The 18,625-nt window shown below is 30.7% G+C and overlaps 1 protein-coding gene and 1 long non-coding RNA gene across 2 annotated transcripts; one reads left to right on the forward strand and one right to left on the reverse strand.

The window, feature by feature from the left end:
- Positions 1 to 7,098: 7,098 nt before the first annotated feature.
- Positions 7,099 to 9,525, reverse strand: LOC146897146 (uncharacterized). Its single transcript, XR_015023403.1, has 4 exons — positions 9,277 to 9,525; positions 9,116 to 9,172; positions 8,309 to 8,466; positions 7,099 to 7,346 (listed from the first exon to the last, which is right to left on the reverse strand). It is a non-coding gene; the product is annotated as an uncharacterized LOC146897146 (long non-coding RNA).
- Positions 9,526 to 13,868: 4,343 nt separating this feature from the next.
- LOC146897147 (uncharacterized) lies at positions 13,869 to 17,853 on the forward strand. The gene is made up of 2 exons (XM_085736389.1): positions 13,869 to 14,133; positions 16,787 to 17,853. The coding sequence occupies exons 1-2, from the start codon at positions 13,895 to 13,897 to the stop codon at positions 17,400 to 17,402; spliced, it is 855 nt and encodes a 284-aa protein (XP_085592515.1). The 5' UTR covers positions 13,869 to 13,894; the 3' UTR covers positions 17,403 to 17,853.
- Positions 17,854 to 18,625: the final 772 nt, after the last annotated feature.

Raw genomic sequence — 18,625 nt, forward strand, 5'->3', positions numbered from 1 at the left:
GGCTTGAATAACTCATCTTATTTAAGCTTATAGATTAAAGTAGTGAAGAAATTAAATGTCTAGGGTCCAAGTCTTGACAAGGACAATACCAACATAACAATTAACATACTAAATTTGTCTTAAAAAAAACCATCATTCATAATTCAACACCAATAAACTATTATTACTAACCAAAAACACACTGATTCATCCTCCACCGAATACAAAACCGTTAAGCTTATCCCCTTCTTGAACTCCGTGCCGATAAGGCCACATCTCAATCTTACCTTAGTTCATAACAAATCTGACCACCAAACTGATTGGCTTCAATTTGCACTATGTAGGTCCCCCTATCTTGTCCATTGGCAATAATACTACGTAGACACACTGATGTCATCTATGTGACCTTAGCATTTTCATGCTACTATTACATAAATATGATAATATTCCTTAAAAAAAACATTTTCTGATTGGCTATAATTACGTAGACACACTGATGTCATCTATGTGACCTTAGCATTTTCATGCTATTATAGAAATATTATAATATTCCTTAAAAAAAAAACTTTTTCTATAAATACAAGAATTTGTCGACATGACTTATATGGAAAAAAAACTTTTATGTTATGAATATCATAATTATCTCATAAGTTATGTGGACAAATTCTTATACTTATTATATAAATAGAGATTATTATATGTAACATAATTGTACATTACAAAATAATCACAGAATTTCATTTCATTCTCTTCAATCGTTCTTATTTTAATAGTTTCATAACACTTCTTATAAAACTTGCTTTCAACATAATTATTTTTTTAACAAATAAAAACAGCAGAAACACCGGTTGAAAGCTTTCAACAAAAAATTAATTCACAGATAATCAGTTTGTTCATGAGGTGCTAGTGGTTCGTTGGTGATAGTTGACCGTATAATTTTATGGAAGGATAGCTTAAATTCCATCTGAAAAGATTGTAAAATGGTAATAAATGTCATTTTAGTTAATAATATTTTTTGTCAAAAAAATCATTTTTTTTTACTTTTTTTTAATAAAATTGATTTATTAGAAAATAACTTTTCATCTGCCACAAAACCAAAAACACTAATAAAATTGATTTATTAAGTGTGTATTTTAATTTATGGTGAATTTAAAAAGGGTTAAATATTTTTTTGTCCCTATAAATATATAAACTTTTCGTTTTAATCCCCTTAAAAAATTTCTTCAACTTTTAGTCCCTAAAATTTTTCCAACATCAGTTTTGATCCTTACTCTTAAATCAATTCATGTGTAACATTAATATTTTTGAATGAAATTTTGCAGAAATATGTACAATATTATAACAATTTATATAAAAAAAAGATTTGTTTAACAAAGCGCAAATTAAATATGAATTTTTCAGTGTCAAAAACATAAAAATTCATATTTAATATTTTCTTAATAAATTCTAATTTTTTTTTGGAAGAGATTATTATAATATTCTAAACATTCTTAAAAATTTTATTTAAAAATATGAAGTATATACATGAGTTGATTTAAAAACAAGTAGCAAAAGTGGCGATGGAAAATTTTCAGAAAACTAAAAGTTGAAGATTTTTTTTTAGAAAAACTAAAATGAATAATTAATATTTATAAGAACAAAAAACATATTTAACCCTTTTAAAAAAATCACGATCCATCCAATTTTGTCACAACCATTTTGATTCCAAACCACCCATTTCAATCCTACGAATTGTCACTATTTAGTCCTTCACATTGACAATAACACTGCAAATAATAGGAGTCACAATTATTTGCACTATTTAGTCCTTCACCCAATAACACTATTTGCACTATTTAGTCCTTCACACAATAACACCACAAAGAATAGGAGTCGCAATTAAATGGGACAGAGGAGAATTAGATTATAGTACTCCACTTGTTTGGAAAATGCCCCTTTCTGATAATGATTTATAGATGTTTTCAAATATTGCTGCTCTAACTAAAATGAGGATTTCAATGGTAGTTTTGACAAATCAACGGTTTCGATGCATCTGTTTTCATTTTTTGAACTATAATAGTTAAATAAATTAAAATTTAATAAAAGTTATGTGCTTTACATTTTTAAAAACCACAGTAACTAAATACATTAAAATAATATAATAGAGAAAATGTATGCTTCCGATAAAAATAATAGATAAAAAAATATAGAAAAAGGAAAAAAACAATCTCTTGTAACACATGTATTTATTTTAAAAAGATTATAAAAAAATTTAAGGGTTTTGCAGGGATTTTAACGGGGGAAGATATTTTAATTAAAAGTTTGTTTGGTTCACAAGGGGAGGGGAGGGATTTTAAAATTATTTTACTGTTTTACCCTTAAACTTAATTAAATAAGGATAATAAAGTAACGAAACAATAACGATGTGATCGATAACAACATAATGTAGACGATGAAATAATGGATTAGTAATAGGGTTGTTACAAGGAGTAATAAAAGTTGTTACAAGGAAAAATTGTTAATAATATGGAATAAAAGTTGTTACAAGAAAAAATTGTTAATAATATGGAAGAAAAGTTGTTACAAGATAATGTAACTTATAACGTAATAATAGTAAAAGTTATTTCAAGGATAATATAATATAATAATAATAAATGTTGTTACAAGGATAATATTGAGATTTTAAATTAATATAAGGATAATTTTGATAGTGCAATAAAATTTGCTCCTCTCCCCTCCCCTTCCCTTCTAAAAATTGAACCAAACACTTTAAATTAAGAATCTCCCCTCCCCTCCAAAACTCTCGAACCAAACAGACCCTTATAGGTTATAGCTTATTTCGAGAGTTTTGGAGGGGAGGGGATATTTTTAATTTGAAGTGTTTGGTTCAATTTTTAGAAGGGGAGGGGAGGGGAGCAAATTTTATTGCACCGCCAAAATTATCCTTATATTAATTTAAAATCTCAACATTATCCTTGTAACAACGTTTATTATTATTATGTTATATTATTTTTAAACAACTTTTACTATTATTAGGTTATAGGTTATATTATCTTGTAACAACTTTTATTCCATATTATTAACAATTTTTTCTTGTAACAACTTTTATTACTACTTGCAATCGTAACAACCCTATTATTAATCCATTATTTCATGGTCTACACCGTGTTGTTATCGATTACATCGTTATTGTTTCGTTACTTTATTATCCTTATTTAATTAAGTTTAAGGGTAAAACAATAAAATAATTTTAAAATCCATCCCCTCCCCTTGTGAACCAAACACACTTTTAATTAAAATATCTCCCCTCCCCTCCCCTCCTAATTCTCGAACCAAACGGACCCTAAAAGTAATTCTCTTTCACTTGCTATAAACCCCAATTCTCTCTCTCTCTCTCTCTCTCTCTCTCTCTCTCTCTCTCTCTCTCTCTCTCTCTCTCTTTTTTTGAATAAAATTCTCTCTCTCTCTCTCTAATCCATCAATGAACTAGAAAATCTATAAATGAATCTTAATTTGTACATGACTCTACTCCCCCGGCCTCCCTTAACCCTTAAAATCTCTATCCCTTCTCCACTCTTTTGTGTCTCTCTTTCCTCACTATCTTATCTACGTCTACTATATATGCCTCATATTTCTCTCCTTATCCCCTCCTCTCTTTCCCTCTCTCTATCACATATCTAAGAATGAAGATATATGCTCTAGCTTTAATGGGATCCCTCCGCAAGTGGATGGTGGGAGTGAACCCCTCAAATTATTTGATCCTTAAGCCAAATACAAAATTTCAAAATAAACAAAATATCAAAAAGGCGCCGTATAAATTATTTATCTTGTGCATCAACCTTTAAATACAATGGAATACAAAAAAATTTCATGTACATTTATGTATTGTCTTGTACTATTCTGTTTATTATTCACTATTTTGTGAATCAAACGCGTCAAATAAATATTTTCAAGCATAAATAATTTTTTATTTAACTTTATAACAATTAAATTTTGCATAATTGATTTATTAAATATAATTTTACACTACCACAAATTCGAAGACAAAAAGATGGCATCAAATACAGACAAATACAACTTTGAAGACTTGTATATGGAAAAAGGAAAACAAAAAAATACACTTTTCCATGCAATTGACTTCAACACAAATGTAATTTTAGTTAATAATAATTTTATCTCTTTTCTATTATACTTTTTAAATCAATTTATTAGAAAATAACTTTTCACTACCACAAAATATAAAACACTATCCCGTATAATTAAGTGTGTATTTAAATGTCATCGTGAGCATAGTTCAGTTGGTAAGAACAATGCATAAAATATGCAAGGTCCGGGGTTCAAACCCCGACCACTACAAAAAAAAGTGTGTATTTAAATGTGTCATCCTGAATTTAACTCAGTTGATATTACAATACATAATGCATAATATGTGCAAGGTCGGAGTTCAAACCCCAGTCACAAAAAAATACAATACATAATGCATAATATGTGTAAGGTCGGGGTTCAAACCCCAATCACAAAAAAAAAAAATTTAGGGTATCATTACAATACATAATGCATAATATGTGCAAGGTCGGAGTTCAAACCCCAGTCACAAAAAAATACAATACATAATGCATAATATGTGCAAGGTCGGGGTTCAAACCCCAGTCACAAAAATTTTTTTTTTAGGGTAAATTAAAAAAAAAAAAATCACGGATTTTATCAAAACCATTTTGATTCGAAGCCACTCACTTTTTTTTTTTGACAAGTGAAGCCACTCACTTCAATCCTATGAATTTGCACTATGTAGGTCCTTCCATCCTACATAGTACATATACTACTGCTAAACGGGACAGAAGAGAATTAGACTATAGTACCCCACTTGTTTGGAAAAGGTCCCTCTTGATAATGATAGATGTTCACAAATTAGATGTAGTTAGTGTTGACAAATCAACGGGTTTTCCCCTAAATATACTTTATATATATATATATATATATATATATATATATATATATATATATATATATATATATATATATATATATATTTTCTATTTTGTTTTAAATGACCAAAAACTAAAGATTTATTAACAAACTCTCGTTAAAGCATAAGGCGTGCCGAAAAGAGATTAAAAAGCATAAGGCGTTCACTTCAAAAATATAGTTAATTGCCGTTCAAATTTTCTTAAATTGGTTAAATCATTTTTTAAATTGGCGATGAAGGGTATTTTGGATAACTTGAGGTGCGTAAGAGCAATTGATAGGTGCCTAAAGAGCATTTTTCCTTTTTTTTTTTTGTGTGGGGGAAGCATTGAGTTTGTTTCATACCTTGCAAATTGCAATGGTTAGGCAACATGCAATTTGAAAATGTCGTGGCGGACTAAAAAACAACCAGTGATGCTTTTCATTCTAGCCGAGAAAATGGTATAAAATTTGATCATATTATTATATCTTGTAGTCGTCTCTTCACTACCCACTTTACAAACTCTCGGGTCGAGTTTAATAGACACAAGCAAATGAAGTAGATCATGCTCTTGTAGGAGAGACCGCATTATAAGCTAGTCTCTACATTTATATCGATATTCCCCATTGCATTAACAAATTTATTATTAATAAAATGCTATAATCAACTTTCCTTAAAAACTATATAAAAACAAGTTCCCATAACTAAAATTATGATTTCTTCATAATATGTTTCTACAAAAAAAAAATTGAAAATGACAAGATTATAGAATAGGGTTCAGTAAGATTTTCCTTCATACAAAATTACCAACTTTTAATTTACGTCCCCATAAAAAAAAATTGGCACATTTTCATCTATTCAATATATTTTTTAACCATCTTTCAATTTTTAAATCATTTAATGCAGACAAGTTTATGACATTTTAAAAATTTCTTTTACAAAAATTTAAAATTCTTGAACATTGTATGAATTAAATACGATTTTTTTTAACGTCGAAAGTTCAAGATAGAAACAATGGAAAATCGGATTTAGAAATCAAATTTTAAACTTAATCTTCGCGGAGAAACTTTATACAATGTTCTAAACATGCTTAAAAAAATTCAAATATATATTGAATTTATAACAGAGACTAAAAGCGTGTGCATAAAAATTTGTAGGGTCGAACACACACACACACACACACATATATATATATATATATATATATATATATATATATTTTTCATTTGGCACAAACAATGAATGTGGGTTGTTGAGAGGAAAAAAAAACATATTTAACACACATATATACATCCTTTGGTCACTATTATAAGTAAAGATCAGCATTTTAGATTCATTTACTAAATTATATATGTGGTCGATAATAAAGACCGTATACACAATTAATTGAATGAATCTAAAATATAGATATTTGCGTATAATAGTGACCAGATTGTGACAAAACATGTCTGCCGTACAATAAAAAACATGCCATTTAATTAAAAAAAAACTAATTGAGTAGTTATTGTCAATTTGTCATATAATGCCAAAATCCATGAAACACAATTTCTACAAACTCTTATGAATCTACAAACAAAAGTTGCCTATATATAGTGCAATAATTAAGCTTTTACCTACAACACTCTACCTAACATTCAAAAAAGTTAGACAATTGCTATTGATCATCCACAATAAAATGAGTATTCCCCAACAACATCAATTGAGAGATAAATGGTTAGATGATATGAAAGGTAGCATAAGTTTAACAGTTTCCATAATCGCAACTATGACATTTTCACTTGCCACTAATCCACCTGGTGGCGTTGTGCAAGCTAGTCTTGGTGATAAGACCCGTTGTTCCACAACAAATTCCACAATCACTACAAGAAATCAGCCTTTTAGAGACCGAATTTTCGGTGGCTACATCATCAAAATCGGTCACTAACAGGCTTAGTGACCGAAATAGTGACCAAAATTAAGAGTGGCTAAAACACTGGTCGCTGATTGTTTGTGACCATACTAGCGACCGGTTTTCAGCGACCGGATTTGCAACTGAGCTTAGTGACCGAATTAGATACCAGTTTAGCGCTTCGTATCTTAGAGACTGATTTTGAGACTGAGTTTAGAGACCGATATAATGACCAACTACTTCAACTTGAAGAGCAATGGGTCACCAAATCGGTCTCTAATTTATATTGTGCAAAAAAAAAAATGAATTTGTCAAAATATGATTTTACCTGTATTTGTATATTATTATCATACATAACAAAATATACATTTGTATAGACAACTCAATAACAACAGTATACACCATAAAATAAGCCTTGGCATATGGTAGTGTGATATTACATTAACTAAGAAACTAAGTTTATCAAGAAATACAAAAGAAAATTTGGAAACCATGAACTGCATATTCCATTTTTTTTCTTGCATCCATAACTCTAATGCTATTCTTGGGCACCACCTACCAATATCAAACAACTTAGCATCATAATATAACACACTTAAGATACTTAGCATAAGAAATAGACAATAAAACACATAAACACACATAAGGTCTGCATACCTATGCAAGCGAAGTGCAAGGGTGTACTTTACTCCTAAACTAGTACTCACATACAACTCTTTGAGATTAACTCTTTGAGATAGAGTGCGTAGTTTCACAAATCACAAGAACCATACAGTTAGCTCCTTGATTCAATTAGGATTACAAGTCTAGTTTTAGAATAAATAAACAAGGTTCAATTCTTAGTCTTTTGGAGGATCATAATAAAAACCATGATGATAATTCAAAGTCTATATCAGCATTATTAGTGGGACACACGTTAATTTGCTATCTCTTAAACAAGAAAAATTAAAGACTTCCAAGTTAAAGTAAATCTTCACCATGTTATCTCTTGGTAAATAACAATGTATGCGTTTAAAGATAATGAGTAATAGCCATTGATTGAAATAAAATATCATGTAATGCTATACTATTCAAGCTCTATACTTTATCAATTAAAATTTTAAGTCATGTAATAGCCATTTGAAACATTCTTAAGGTTCAAAAGGTTTTTTTGAAGAGACTTAAAAAATTCATGATTTGGCATTCTTAAGGTTATTATCATGATTTTTCATACAGTTTAACACTAGACCACCCTTCCAACAAATAGTGGAACATTTTGACTTGGTCAATTCAATAGAGTAACAAATTCATGATTGCTAGATTGAGTTAGTAATATTAAGTATTCATGTGAAGAGATATAAACACCCAAGATACATATCAAATCTTAGAATGGTCCTTCTGATGTACTATATAGTTGCTGGATTGAATGTTAAAATTGGATGCACATACAAGCATGCCTAAATCAAAGATATGTAAGACAAAAGAACACAACTTGTTGAAATAAATTAAATAAATGAGGGAATTCTAACGAGTAGAACCTTGAGAAATACATTCAAGCCTTCAACAAATAAAAAGCGACGTAGGACATCCTCTCGTTGGAGACCGGATGCTATCAAATAGGTCTCAGCAGCATTAAACTGAACGCAGTATAATTCGATCTTCCTATCCTTGTCGGTTCTGATTACCAATTATACTCCTACCAATACAGAATTGTAAAAAATGTAATTCAAAACATAATGCCAATGACTGGTATTCTACCATGAAATGGAGTATAAACAAATGAGGACAAACCTACAACAATGCATAAGATATTAGAATTCTGAATATTCGCAGGGTCAACAGAATAAGTTATGACTTATGAAAGCTCAGACTCAAGGCTCAATTTATTTACTTTTTTCCCAATTTTTTCTTGAGATGTTGTTGGGTCAACAAAATAAATAAATTGACTTATGTCATTTTATTTATGGACAATTGCAGTTACACTATGATACATAGCAAATATAGACCCAAAGTGATTGTAAAGTAACCTCTAAAACTTCAATATTGTGGCTGCATACCCTTGTTTTTTTAAATTGAATGATAGTGCACAAAACATGAAAGAGGTGCCATTTAGTCATGCCTATGAAGCCACACAAAACAGAGGATTCCTAAATAACAACCCCTAAATAACATAGAAAAATCCACTGCACATCAAAACAACTCAATCTTCTTAATGAATAATAACCCTAATAATTCAATCGTCCTCAATGTCAAATCATTTGAAACATTCTTAAGGTTCAAAAGTTAAAATTGGGGTTATTTTTATTTGAAGAATAAATTGAGCAAAAACATAATAGATGACGAACCCTTGAAGGTGACGACACCAGATTCACCAACAGCAGTGGAGTTCATATATAGTGGTTCTGTAAAACAAATTGAATCTAAAAAAAATTAAAAGATAGGAACTCATAACAAAGAAGGAATAGCATGAAAAAGGAAGAAGAAAAATGAAGAGAGGTGGTCTTACCCATAGGAGAGGGACGATTAATTCCCTCACAGCAAAACAATAGGACTAAAAGATAGATCTTGCGATAAGGAGCTCCAAAAGTGTTTCATTTTCTCGGATCTCATCGTGTAGTTGCCGGATCTGGCTTCGAAAGGTGTTGGACGGTGGTGATGTGAGAGATTGAGCGGCTCTGTTTATTTTTAGTGAGAGAAAATACAATGTAAAGTGTTGAAGTGTTGTTGGTACTTAGTGGTGTGGTGGCCACGTGATGAGAATAATATCTCACTCAATGAAATTTATGACCTTTTTTTAATTTAATTTTATTAAAAAACTGTGTTAGTGGTTTCTAAATCAGTCACTACAAAAATTTATAACGGATTTCAAGACCAATTTATTATTGGTCAATACTGTCCATTATTCGGTGTTTAAGTCAGTCTACGAGAATTTGAAAGTTTTAAACAAAAAAGAGAAACGACAAAAGACTTAATTGAAACAATGTAGATTTGAATAGAGAAAATCAGAGAGATCAAGACCACACATACTTCAAACTAGAGAAACGAAAATTGCAGTTATAACTAATGACTATAAGCAATATTCAAGCCAAGTAAAATGATCATTTCCACATTAAAACAAGAGCGGAACTAGAACAATACCATACCGAATGTTAAGATTTTAATACATAACCGCCATGCAGCAAAGTTAGTTACATTTTGTTACAAAATTTGTTAGTTAGTTAGATAGCTTGTACTACAAGCAAGTGCTACTTTTGCTTATAAAAGGCTTTGTATTGTGTACTTTCAATTTTTAATGACATTCACATTGCATAGCAAACTCTCTCTATTCTCTTCTCTCTCAGATTTACTTTCTGTTTTGTTATTTTTCATCTTGCTTACAAATAGCTTATCTGAATAAGCACTTATGTTGCGTACACAGATCATAGTTTGATCTAACACTGAATGTTAGTGGTTTATTAGTAATAATTTTCCCGTATAATTTTACGGAATAAAGTTTCTATCCCGAATAATTAAAGTGTACGGTGAATTTTAAAAAATCACGGATTTTGTCAGAAGCATTTTGATTCCAAACCACTCACTTCAATCCTATGAATTTGCACTATGTAGGTCCTTCCATCCTACATACTACTACTAAACGGGACAGCAGATAATTAGATTTTAGTACTCCACTTGTTTGGAAAAGGTCCCCCTTGATAATGATAGATGTTCACAAATTAGATGTAGTATGTGTTTGGTTTGAAGGTTGAGAGAATTGATTTTGATAGAATTGAGTTTGAGAGAATTGATTTTGGTTAAAAGAGAGTTCGATGTGAATTGATTTATGTTTGAATGCACTCACTTAAAAGTGATTTTTCTGGGTTGATGTTGTTTGGATAGTTTGAATCAAAATTGATTTTTAACGTACAATGACTAAATTATCCTTTTAATTGTTTTTTTTTTTTGAGGGAATCCTTTTAATTGTATTTAAAACTAAATATCTCATTCTCATTTTAGATAATTATTTCAATTTATCTAAATTCATAAATGCATTTTTATTGATTCATAAATTCACTTTAAATTTTAAAATGATATTAGTTTATAAAAGTTCATTTTTAATTTTTTTTATCAATTGTATTATTTTTAATATAATATAAAAATCAAAGGGTGTCAAAAGAAAGAAAGAAAGAAAATAGCATCTGTGAGATGATTGAATGGGCTTATTACAAAAAGAATTCTGCTCTTTACCCAACACATTTTGCTCATTCCCAACTTAAATTCCAAAAATATCCCTGCGTGAGTTAACTCACGCTAGTGTTAAATCTGCGTGACTTAACTCACGCAGAGATTTACACAGGGATTTACACTAGCGTGAGTTAACTCACGCAGGGGCATTATAGTCATTTCAGTTGGGAATGAGCCTTTTTGGTTGGATAAAGAGCAGAATTCTTACAAAATATATTGAATGGGCCTTTTCTGAAACAACATTGATCTTGCTTCCTTGACCTTCAGAAACAGAACTGTAGCAAGCAACAGTGAAACAAAACGGAACCGTAGAAGAAAACGCAGTAGAAAAAAGGGTGAAGTTGGAAACAAATTTGAGGTTTTGGCAGAATTGATTTTAACAGGCGCATAAGCTCCAATTTTTGGCTTTGAGTAAACGTGAGTTTGGAGCTAGATTCACGATTGGTTGAAGAGCTTTTGTAGTTACCCAAACATCTTAAAAAATGGTGAAATAGCGTTTGAATATCTAAACTCGTGTTTAAGGTCAGAAAACGCGTTGCCAAACAGGTATGTAGTTAGTCTTGACAAATCAACGGGTTTTCCCCTAAAAGATACTCCCTCCGGTCCTATTTATAAGAAAAAGTTGGGTCAACAAAAGTTAACGTATTTAGACTGAATTTTTAACTAGATACATCCAATTTTATTGACCAAATTTTCTCTTATAAATAGGACCGGAGGGAGTACTATATATTTTGTTTGAAAAGGCCAAAAACTAAAGATATATTAACAAACTCTCTTTAAAGCACAAGGTCTGCCTAAAAAGATTAAAAATTATCAATAATAAAAGAGAACAAAGAAAGAACAAAAAGCAAATTACATATGGGTAAACCCCAAACAAGCGAAAGGATTTATCCACCAAAAATAAAAATTAATCAAAGTATTTGTTTCGAGAATCTTTAGCCACCATCACAAGTGAAGTTTAATACATAAAAGAAGTTGCTTCAAAGTCAACTCTTTGTTACAGAAAATTCTAGTGTTAAGTTTTTTCCAAATAATCCGGATGGATGTCAATCGAAAAATTCGAGTTAACGTCCTTTCTGAACATATGGCCGCCAACAAATTGCAAGGCATGATCACCTTTGTCAGCAGAATGAGCAAAATAAATTCTAATCAACATAAGAACTAGAAATCACAACCAAAAAATAGATGATTAATTGACTAATCTTTGGCACAACCTTGCGCATAAAGCAACAACTCAGGGGGGGAACCACTGCACAAGGAAATAAATTATCTTTTGTTGAGATCCTTTTATTTCCTAAGCAAATAAAGAAACTTTTAGAGGTACTAATTTGATCGAATGGCCATCAGTCAGATTAGGGGCCAAATCCATTTGTCATCCACCTTATATTGCAAAAGAATATCATTTAACAACAAAACACATTCTTCTAAATGAATCTCCTTCCATGCAAAGAGTCGATGTCTCCAACCCCATCATTACCCATCAACTCCCCAACCTTGCATGCATATCTCCGCTATTGATTTATTGCGGTCAACACAAAGATCAAACATACGCCTAAACCTATCCTTTAAAATTTCTCCATCCAAGAAAGGGTCACTTAAAAAAGTACTCTCCCCATTACTTACACTGCACACCACGCTCTCCTTAAACCAACTCTTTTCACCACCTTCCACTCCTTCTCCCATCAGACAAATATCCTTCCACCACACAGACGCTCCCCGCCACCCACCCACACACACAATACAACCCTCTTATCCTCATACCTAACAAGTAACACCTTAAACCACAATCTACCCCAATCAACATGCAAACTCCAACACTGTTTTATCAACAACGCCAAATTAAATTCCTTCAACGTCCTAACCACCTAATTCCTTCATAGTGTGAATTTTATTCTAATGAATTTTGCGAGTTTCCGCACACCGACCCTGCACACTCACATATAAAAAGACTTAAAAAGAGATTCAAGGAGATAAATAATACATGTGGGAGGCTTGAAAAGGAAAGAAAATAATCCGGAAGCGACTGCAAGACAGATTTTAGGAGCACCATCCCACCACGTATGGAAAGATTTTTGCTTTTCCAACCCAACAATCCTTTAAGAATACTTTTATTCAATGGGTGCAAAAAACTAACTGACGAGGGTCCTCTCCAATAAGCAAACCAAGACAAACAAAAGGGAGCTAATCAATTTTACAATTCATCACAGCAACCGCTTCGGCCAACCAAGAATCAATAACATTAACTCTAACAAGTAAACTCTTGTAAAAATTAAATTACAGGATATAATTTCAAAAAGAATTAAAATAGCCTTCAAAGTTTTAATACTATTAATTATAGATTTAAAATACAACTGTACCATAATATTTTTTTTAATAAATACAAAACACTTTAATTTATCGGGGTATCATATAGAAGCTTTCAATTGAAGTACGCAAACATAAGTTTATATTACTAACTTTATTATTATTATAATTTCTCATCATATTATCTTTTTCTATATATAACAAAAACAAAATATGTACATGCATTGATATATGTAGGGGTCAGAGTTCGAACCCCAGACACTCTATTTATTCACCTTGAAAAAAAGGTGAATTCTAGCCACTAGGTTACTTGAAAAAAAAAGATAAAAAGAAACAAAATATATAATAAAATGAAAATGCCATGATTATATATTTATATTAATATAAGTTGAAGACCACGTGCATACAGTAAATAATAATGGACTAATAATTGTCAAATTATTAGTCATATAATTGCCATATAATTCCAAAAGGATCTTGAAATAATTTGCATCAACTCTTATCTACAAACCAAAATCATCTATATATATGTTAATTAAGCAGGTAATCAAACAAGGTTAGATAATTACAATTGATCATCAATAATTCAAATCAACAAAATGAGTATTAATCAAGAAAATCATCCCAAGCCTTGTTTTAGGGAGTTCTTAGAGCGTGCAGCAAAGTGGTTTGACTACGAAGATAAAGGTGAATGGTTAAAAGATATGAAAGGTAGCATAAGTTTAACAGCTTCCATAATCGCAACTATGACATTTTCACTTGCCACTAATCCACCTGGTGGTGTTGTGCAAGCTAGTCTTGGTGATAAGAGAGTTGTGATGAGCTTTGTTCTGAGAATGTTCTTGAAAGTATTTGCTTGCTTTGCAACCTATCTTTTAAATCACTCAAGAACACATGTTAAATAACAAATAATCTCAGAATTCATTTAATATAATTTAAATGTTTTGTTATCATTAAAACAATTAGAAAGGGGATTTTTGGATTTTATCTCAACAGGGCCTACGGCATAGCCTATGACAGGCTAGGCCAGGGCAGCCTACAGGGGCCTACGGCCTTGCCTATGACAGGCTAGGCCAGACCAGACTTTTTTTTTTTAAACAGAGAAGACCTAGGCTTTTTTAAAAGCCTATTTAGCTTAAAAGGCCAGGCCACAGGCCATTCAAAAAGCATCTTAGCTCTATTAGGCCGACCTATTTAAGTAAATGTGAATAATATTATTTATTATTATATTATATTTTCTACTTTGAATTAAAATAAAAATTTGTTAAATTTTTCAGTAATTTAAGCTTATTAGTATACATTAATTTTTTGCATGTTTAAATGTATTATTATAAACTAGAATTGAAATATGATACAATATATAGTCAAATTCCCTAAAAGCTCATCTTGATTATCAAAAGAGAGTTTAATCTAATTGATATATTAGTTTGCTAGTCTATTTAAACTTAGATCACATTGCTTATTAAAAGATGTTCATATGAAATAGACTTTTAAACAGGCTAGCAAGCCGTATCAGACTTTCAGAAAGCCAGACTCAGACCTAAAAAATAAGTCTATGACAGGCCGCATGCCAGACTTTGACCTTCAAAAAATTTGGCAGGCCAGACTCATGCATTGCAAAGTCTAGCTCGGCCTAGCCTATTCCCACCCCAACGGTCACCAAAAAAAATAATATTTAAATTTAGGGTAAATTAAAAAATATCACGGATTTTATCAAAACCATTTTGATTCCAAACCACTCACTTCAATCCTATGAATTTGCACTATGTAGGTCCTTCCATCCTACATAAGACATACTACTACTAAACGGGACAGAAGAGAATTAGATTGTAGTACTCCACTTGTTTGGAAAAGGTCCCTCTTGATAACGATAGATGTTCACAAATTAGATGTAGTTAGTGTTGACAAATCAACGGGTTTTCCCCTAAAGATACTTTATAATTTTTTTTTTTATTTTCTTTTAAATAACCAAAAACTAAAGATTTATTAACAAACTCTCTTTAAAGCATAAAGCACGCCTAAAAGAGATTAAAAAGCATAAGGCGTTCACTTCAAAAATATTGTTAATTGCCGTTCAAATTTTCTTAAATCGGTTAAACCATTTTTTAAATTGGCGATGAAGGGTATTTTGGATAACTTGAGCTGCGTAAGAGCAATTGATAGGTGCTTAAAGAGCATTTTTCCTTCTTCTTCTTCTTTTTTTTTTTTTTTGTGTGGGGGAAGCATTGAGTTTTTTCATACCTTGCAAATTGCAATGGTTAGGCAACATGCAATTTGAAAATGTCGTGGCGGACTCAAAAACAACCTGTGATGCTTTTCATTCTAACCGAGAAAATGGTATAAAATTCGATCATATTATTACATCTTGTAGACGTCTCTTCACTACCCACTTTACAAACTCTCGGGTCGAGTTTAATAGACACAAGCAAATGAAGTAGATCATGCTCTTGTAGGAGAGACCACATTATAAGCTAGTCTCTACATTTATATCGGTATTCCTCATTGCATTAACAATCTTATTATTAATAAAATGCAATAATCATATTAATAAAATGCAATAATCAACTTTCCTTAAAAGAATATATAAAAACAAGTTCCCATAACCAAAATTATTATTTCATCATAATATGTTTCTAAATAAAATAAAATGAAAATGACAAGATTATAGAATAGGGTTCAGTAAGATTTTCCTTGATACAAAATTACCAATTTTTAATTTACGTCCCCATAAAAAAAAAAGTGGCGCATTTTCATCTATTCAATATATTTTTCCATGCAATTTTAATTCATGTTAAAATAAAAATTGTTAACTATCTTTCAATTTTTAAATCATTTAATGCAGACAAGTTTATGGCATTTTAAAAATTTCTTTTACAAAAATTTAAAATTCTTGAACATTGTATGAATTAAATACAATTTTTTTTAACGCCGAAAGTTCAAGATAGAAACAATGACCAGTCGGATCTAAAAATCAAATTTTGAACTTAATTTTTGCAGAAAAACTTTATACAATGTTCTAAACATGGTTACAAAAAATTCAAATATATATTGAATTAATAACAGAGACTAAAAGCGTGTGCATAAAAATTTGTAGGGACGAACGCATTTTTTTTCTTCCCATGTGGCACAAACAATGAACGTGGGTTGTTGAGAGGAAAAATAACATATTTAACACACATATATATACATCTTTTGGTCATTGTTATAAGTAAAGATCAACATTTTAGAGTCATTTACTAAATTATATGTGTGGTCTATAATAAAGACCGTATACATAATTAATTGAATGAATCTAAAATATAGATGTTTATTTACAATAATGACTAGATTGTGACAGAACATGTTTGTCGTACAATAAAAAACATGCCGTTCAATTAAAAAAAAAAACTAATTAAGTAGTTATTGTCAATTTGTCATATAATGCCAAAATCTGTGAAACACAATTTCCATAAATTCTTATGAATCTACAAACAAAAGTTGCCTATATATAGTGCAATAATTAAGCTTTTACCTACAACATTCAAAAAAGTTAGACAATTGCAATTGATCATCCACAATCAAATAAACAAAATGAGTATTCCCCAACAACATCAATTGAGAGATAAATGGTTACAAGATATGAAAGGTAGCATAAGTTTAACAGTTTCCATAATCGCAACTATGACATTTTCACTTGCCACTAATCCACCTGGTGGTGTTGTGCAAGCTAGTCTTAGTGATGAAACCGATTGTTCGATTCACACCGGAATATGCTTCGGAGAAGCTGTCTTAGCTACTTATTATCATGACTACTATTTAAAATTTTTGATATGCAATACAATTTGTTTCATTGCATCACTTAGTGTTCTTCTCTTGCTTGTTAGTGGAATTCCTATCAACAATAAATTTTCAATATGGATTTTATCAATAGGCATGCCTATCATACTCACAAGCCTTGCTTTTACCTACTTGTTTGCTGCAAACTTGGTCACTCCAAACTCCCTTTGGAATTCTCCTGGGTCTGGGTTCGGTAAAGCTCTTATTATTTGGGTTTTTATAGTTATAATTGTTTATATCATTCTCATGGTTTACGCCTGTGTGAGGTGTTGCAGAAAATGTCGCTCGTAGTTGTCTTATAATACTCCATTCGGTTTCAACTATAAGAGAAAGTTACTTTTTAGGTTTACTCAAGTAAATAATGTATTTAGTTCTTAATATAGACTAAATGTATCATTTATTGAATGAATCTAAAAAGTAAATGTTTTCTTATAATTAAGACTGGAGCAGTACTTTTGTTTGTGTTTGGATATCTCATTTGATATGGTGGAATAAGTGGCAGAAGCTACAGTTCTGGTGTAGCGTAAGTGGTTACTGTGTAATATGTATGTCTATTGGAGGGTTTAAAGTTCGATTTCATGTGTTAAAATATTGGCAGAAAGTTCCTAGCTTTTTGATGTTATGTATTGGCAAGCATGCACTAATCATGTGCAAACTTGCATATTGTAAGAAGTCAAAAATAATTGTGTATTGTATATTAAACAGTTCATTTTATAATAAATAATTGTTGTTTTCAATAAAAGAATTTCCTTGTCTTTAATTATAGCACCATTATAATTTCTATTGAAGGGAATGCATATTATTGATGAATGGACTAATGCTTATATACAGAGTCATTTCAATCTCTAACTACCATAATTAATAACTTGTTCCACAAGTCATGAAACTACCATAACTACCAATACCAACTTTCATAACAAACAAACTAGAAAGTTAGTTAACAGCACAGATAACTTGTTCAACAAGTAATCAGTATCTAAATCATGAACTACAACACTTCAGACCTCCTAATTCATGATTGCTAAACTTTCCATTGCTACGAGTTTATTCAAATCATCAAACCATGTCTTCTTCAAGGGTTTTGTTTGAATGTTTGCCAATTGCAGTTCAGTTTTGCAATAATAAAGTTCCAAACTATCTTTGTTAACTTGATCTCTTAGGAAGTGAAATCTCCTCTCAACATGCTTGTTTCTTCCATGGTTAATTGATAATTTGCTAAATCAATTGTTAACGAGAAGTTTCATTCAAGCAATCTTAATAATCTTCAATTCTTCAAGCAACATTTCAATCCATAGTGCTTGCTTTTTTGAAATCCATGAGATTGAAGCTTCACCAATCATAAACAAGTAACCTGCAATACTTTTCCTTTCATCTTGATCACCTCCCTGTTAGTTTTAAATACAATTAAAAGGATTATATATGCCTTATATTTCTCTCCTTATCCCCGGATTTGGATTTGGTGCTGTGGAAAAAGCACACAATTTCACGCAGTAATAAATCCTGGTTGTTGATAT

This window comes from Medicago sativa, chromosome 8 (genome assembly GCF_051527215.1).
Source record: "Medicago sativa cultivar Bolivia chromosome 8, Bolivia_mono, whole genome shotgun sequence".
NCBI classification, from domain to species: domain Eukaryota; kingdom Viridiplantae; phylum Streptophyta; class Magnoliopsida; order Fabales; family Fabaceae; genus Medicago; species Medicago sativa.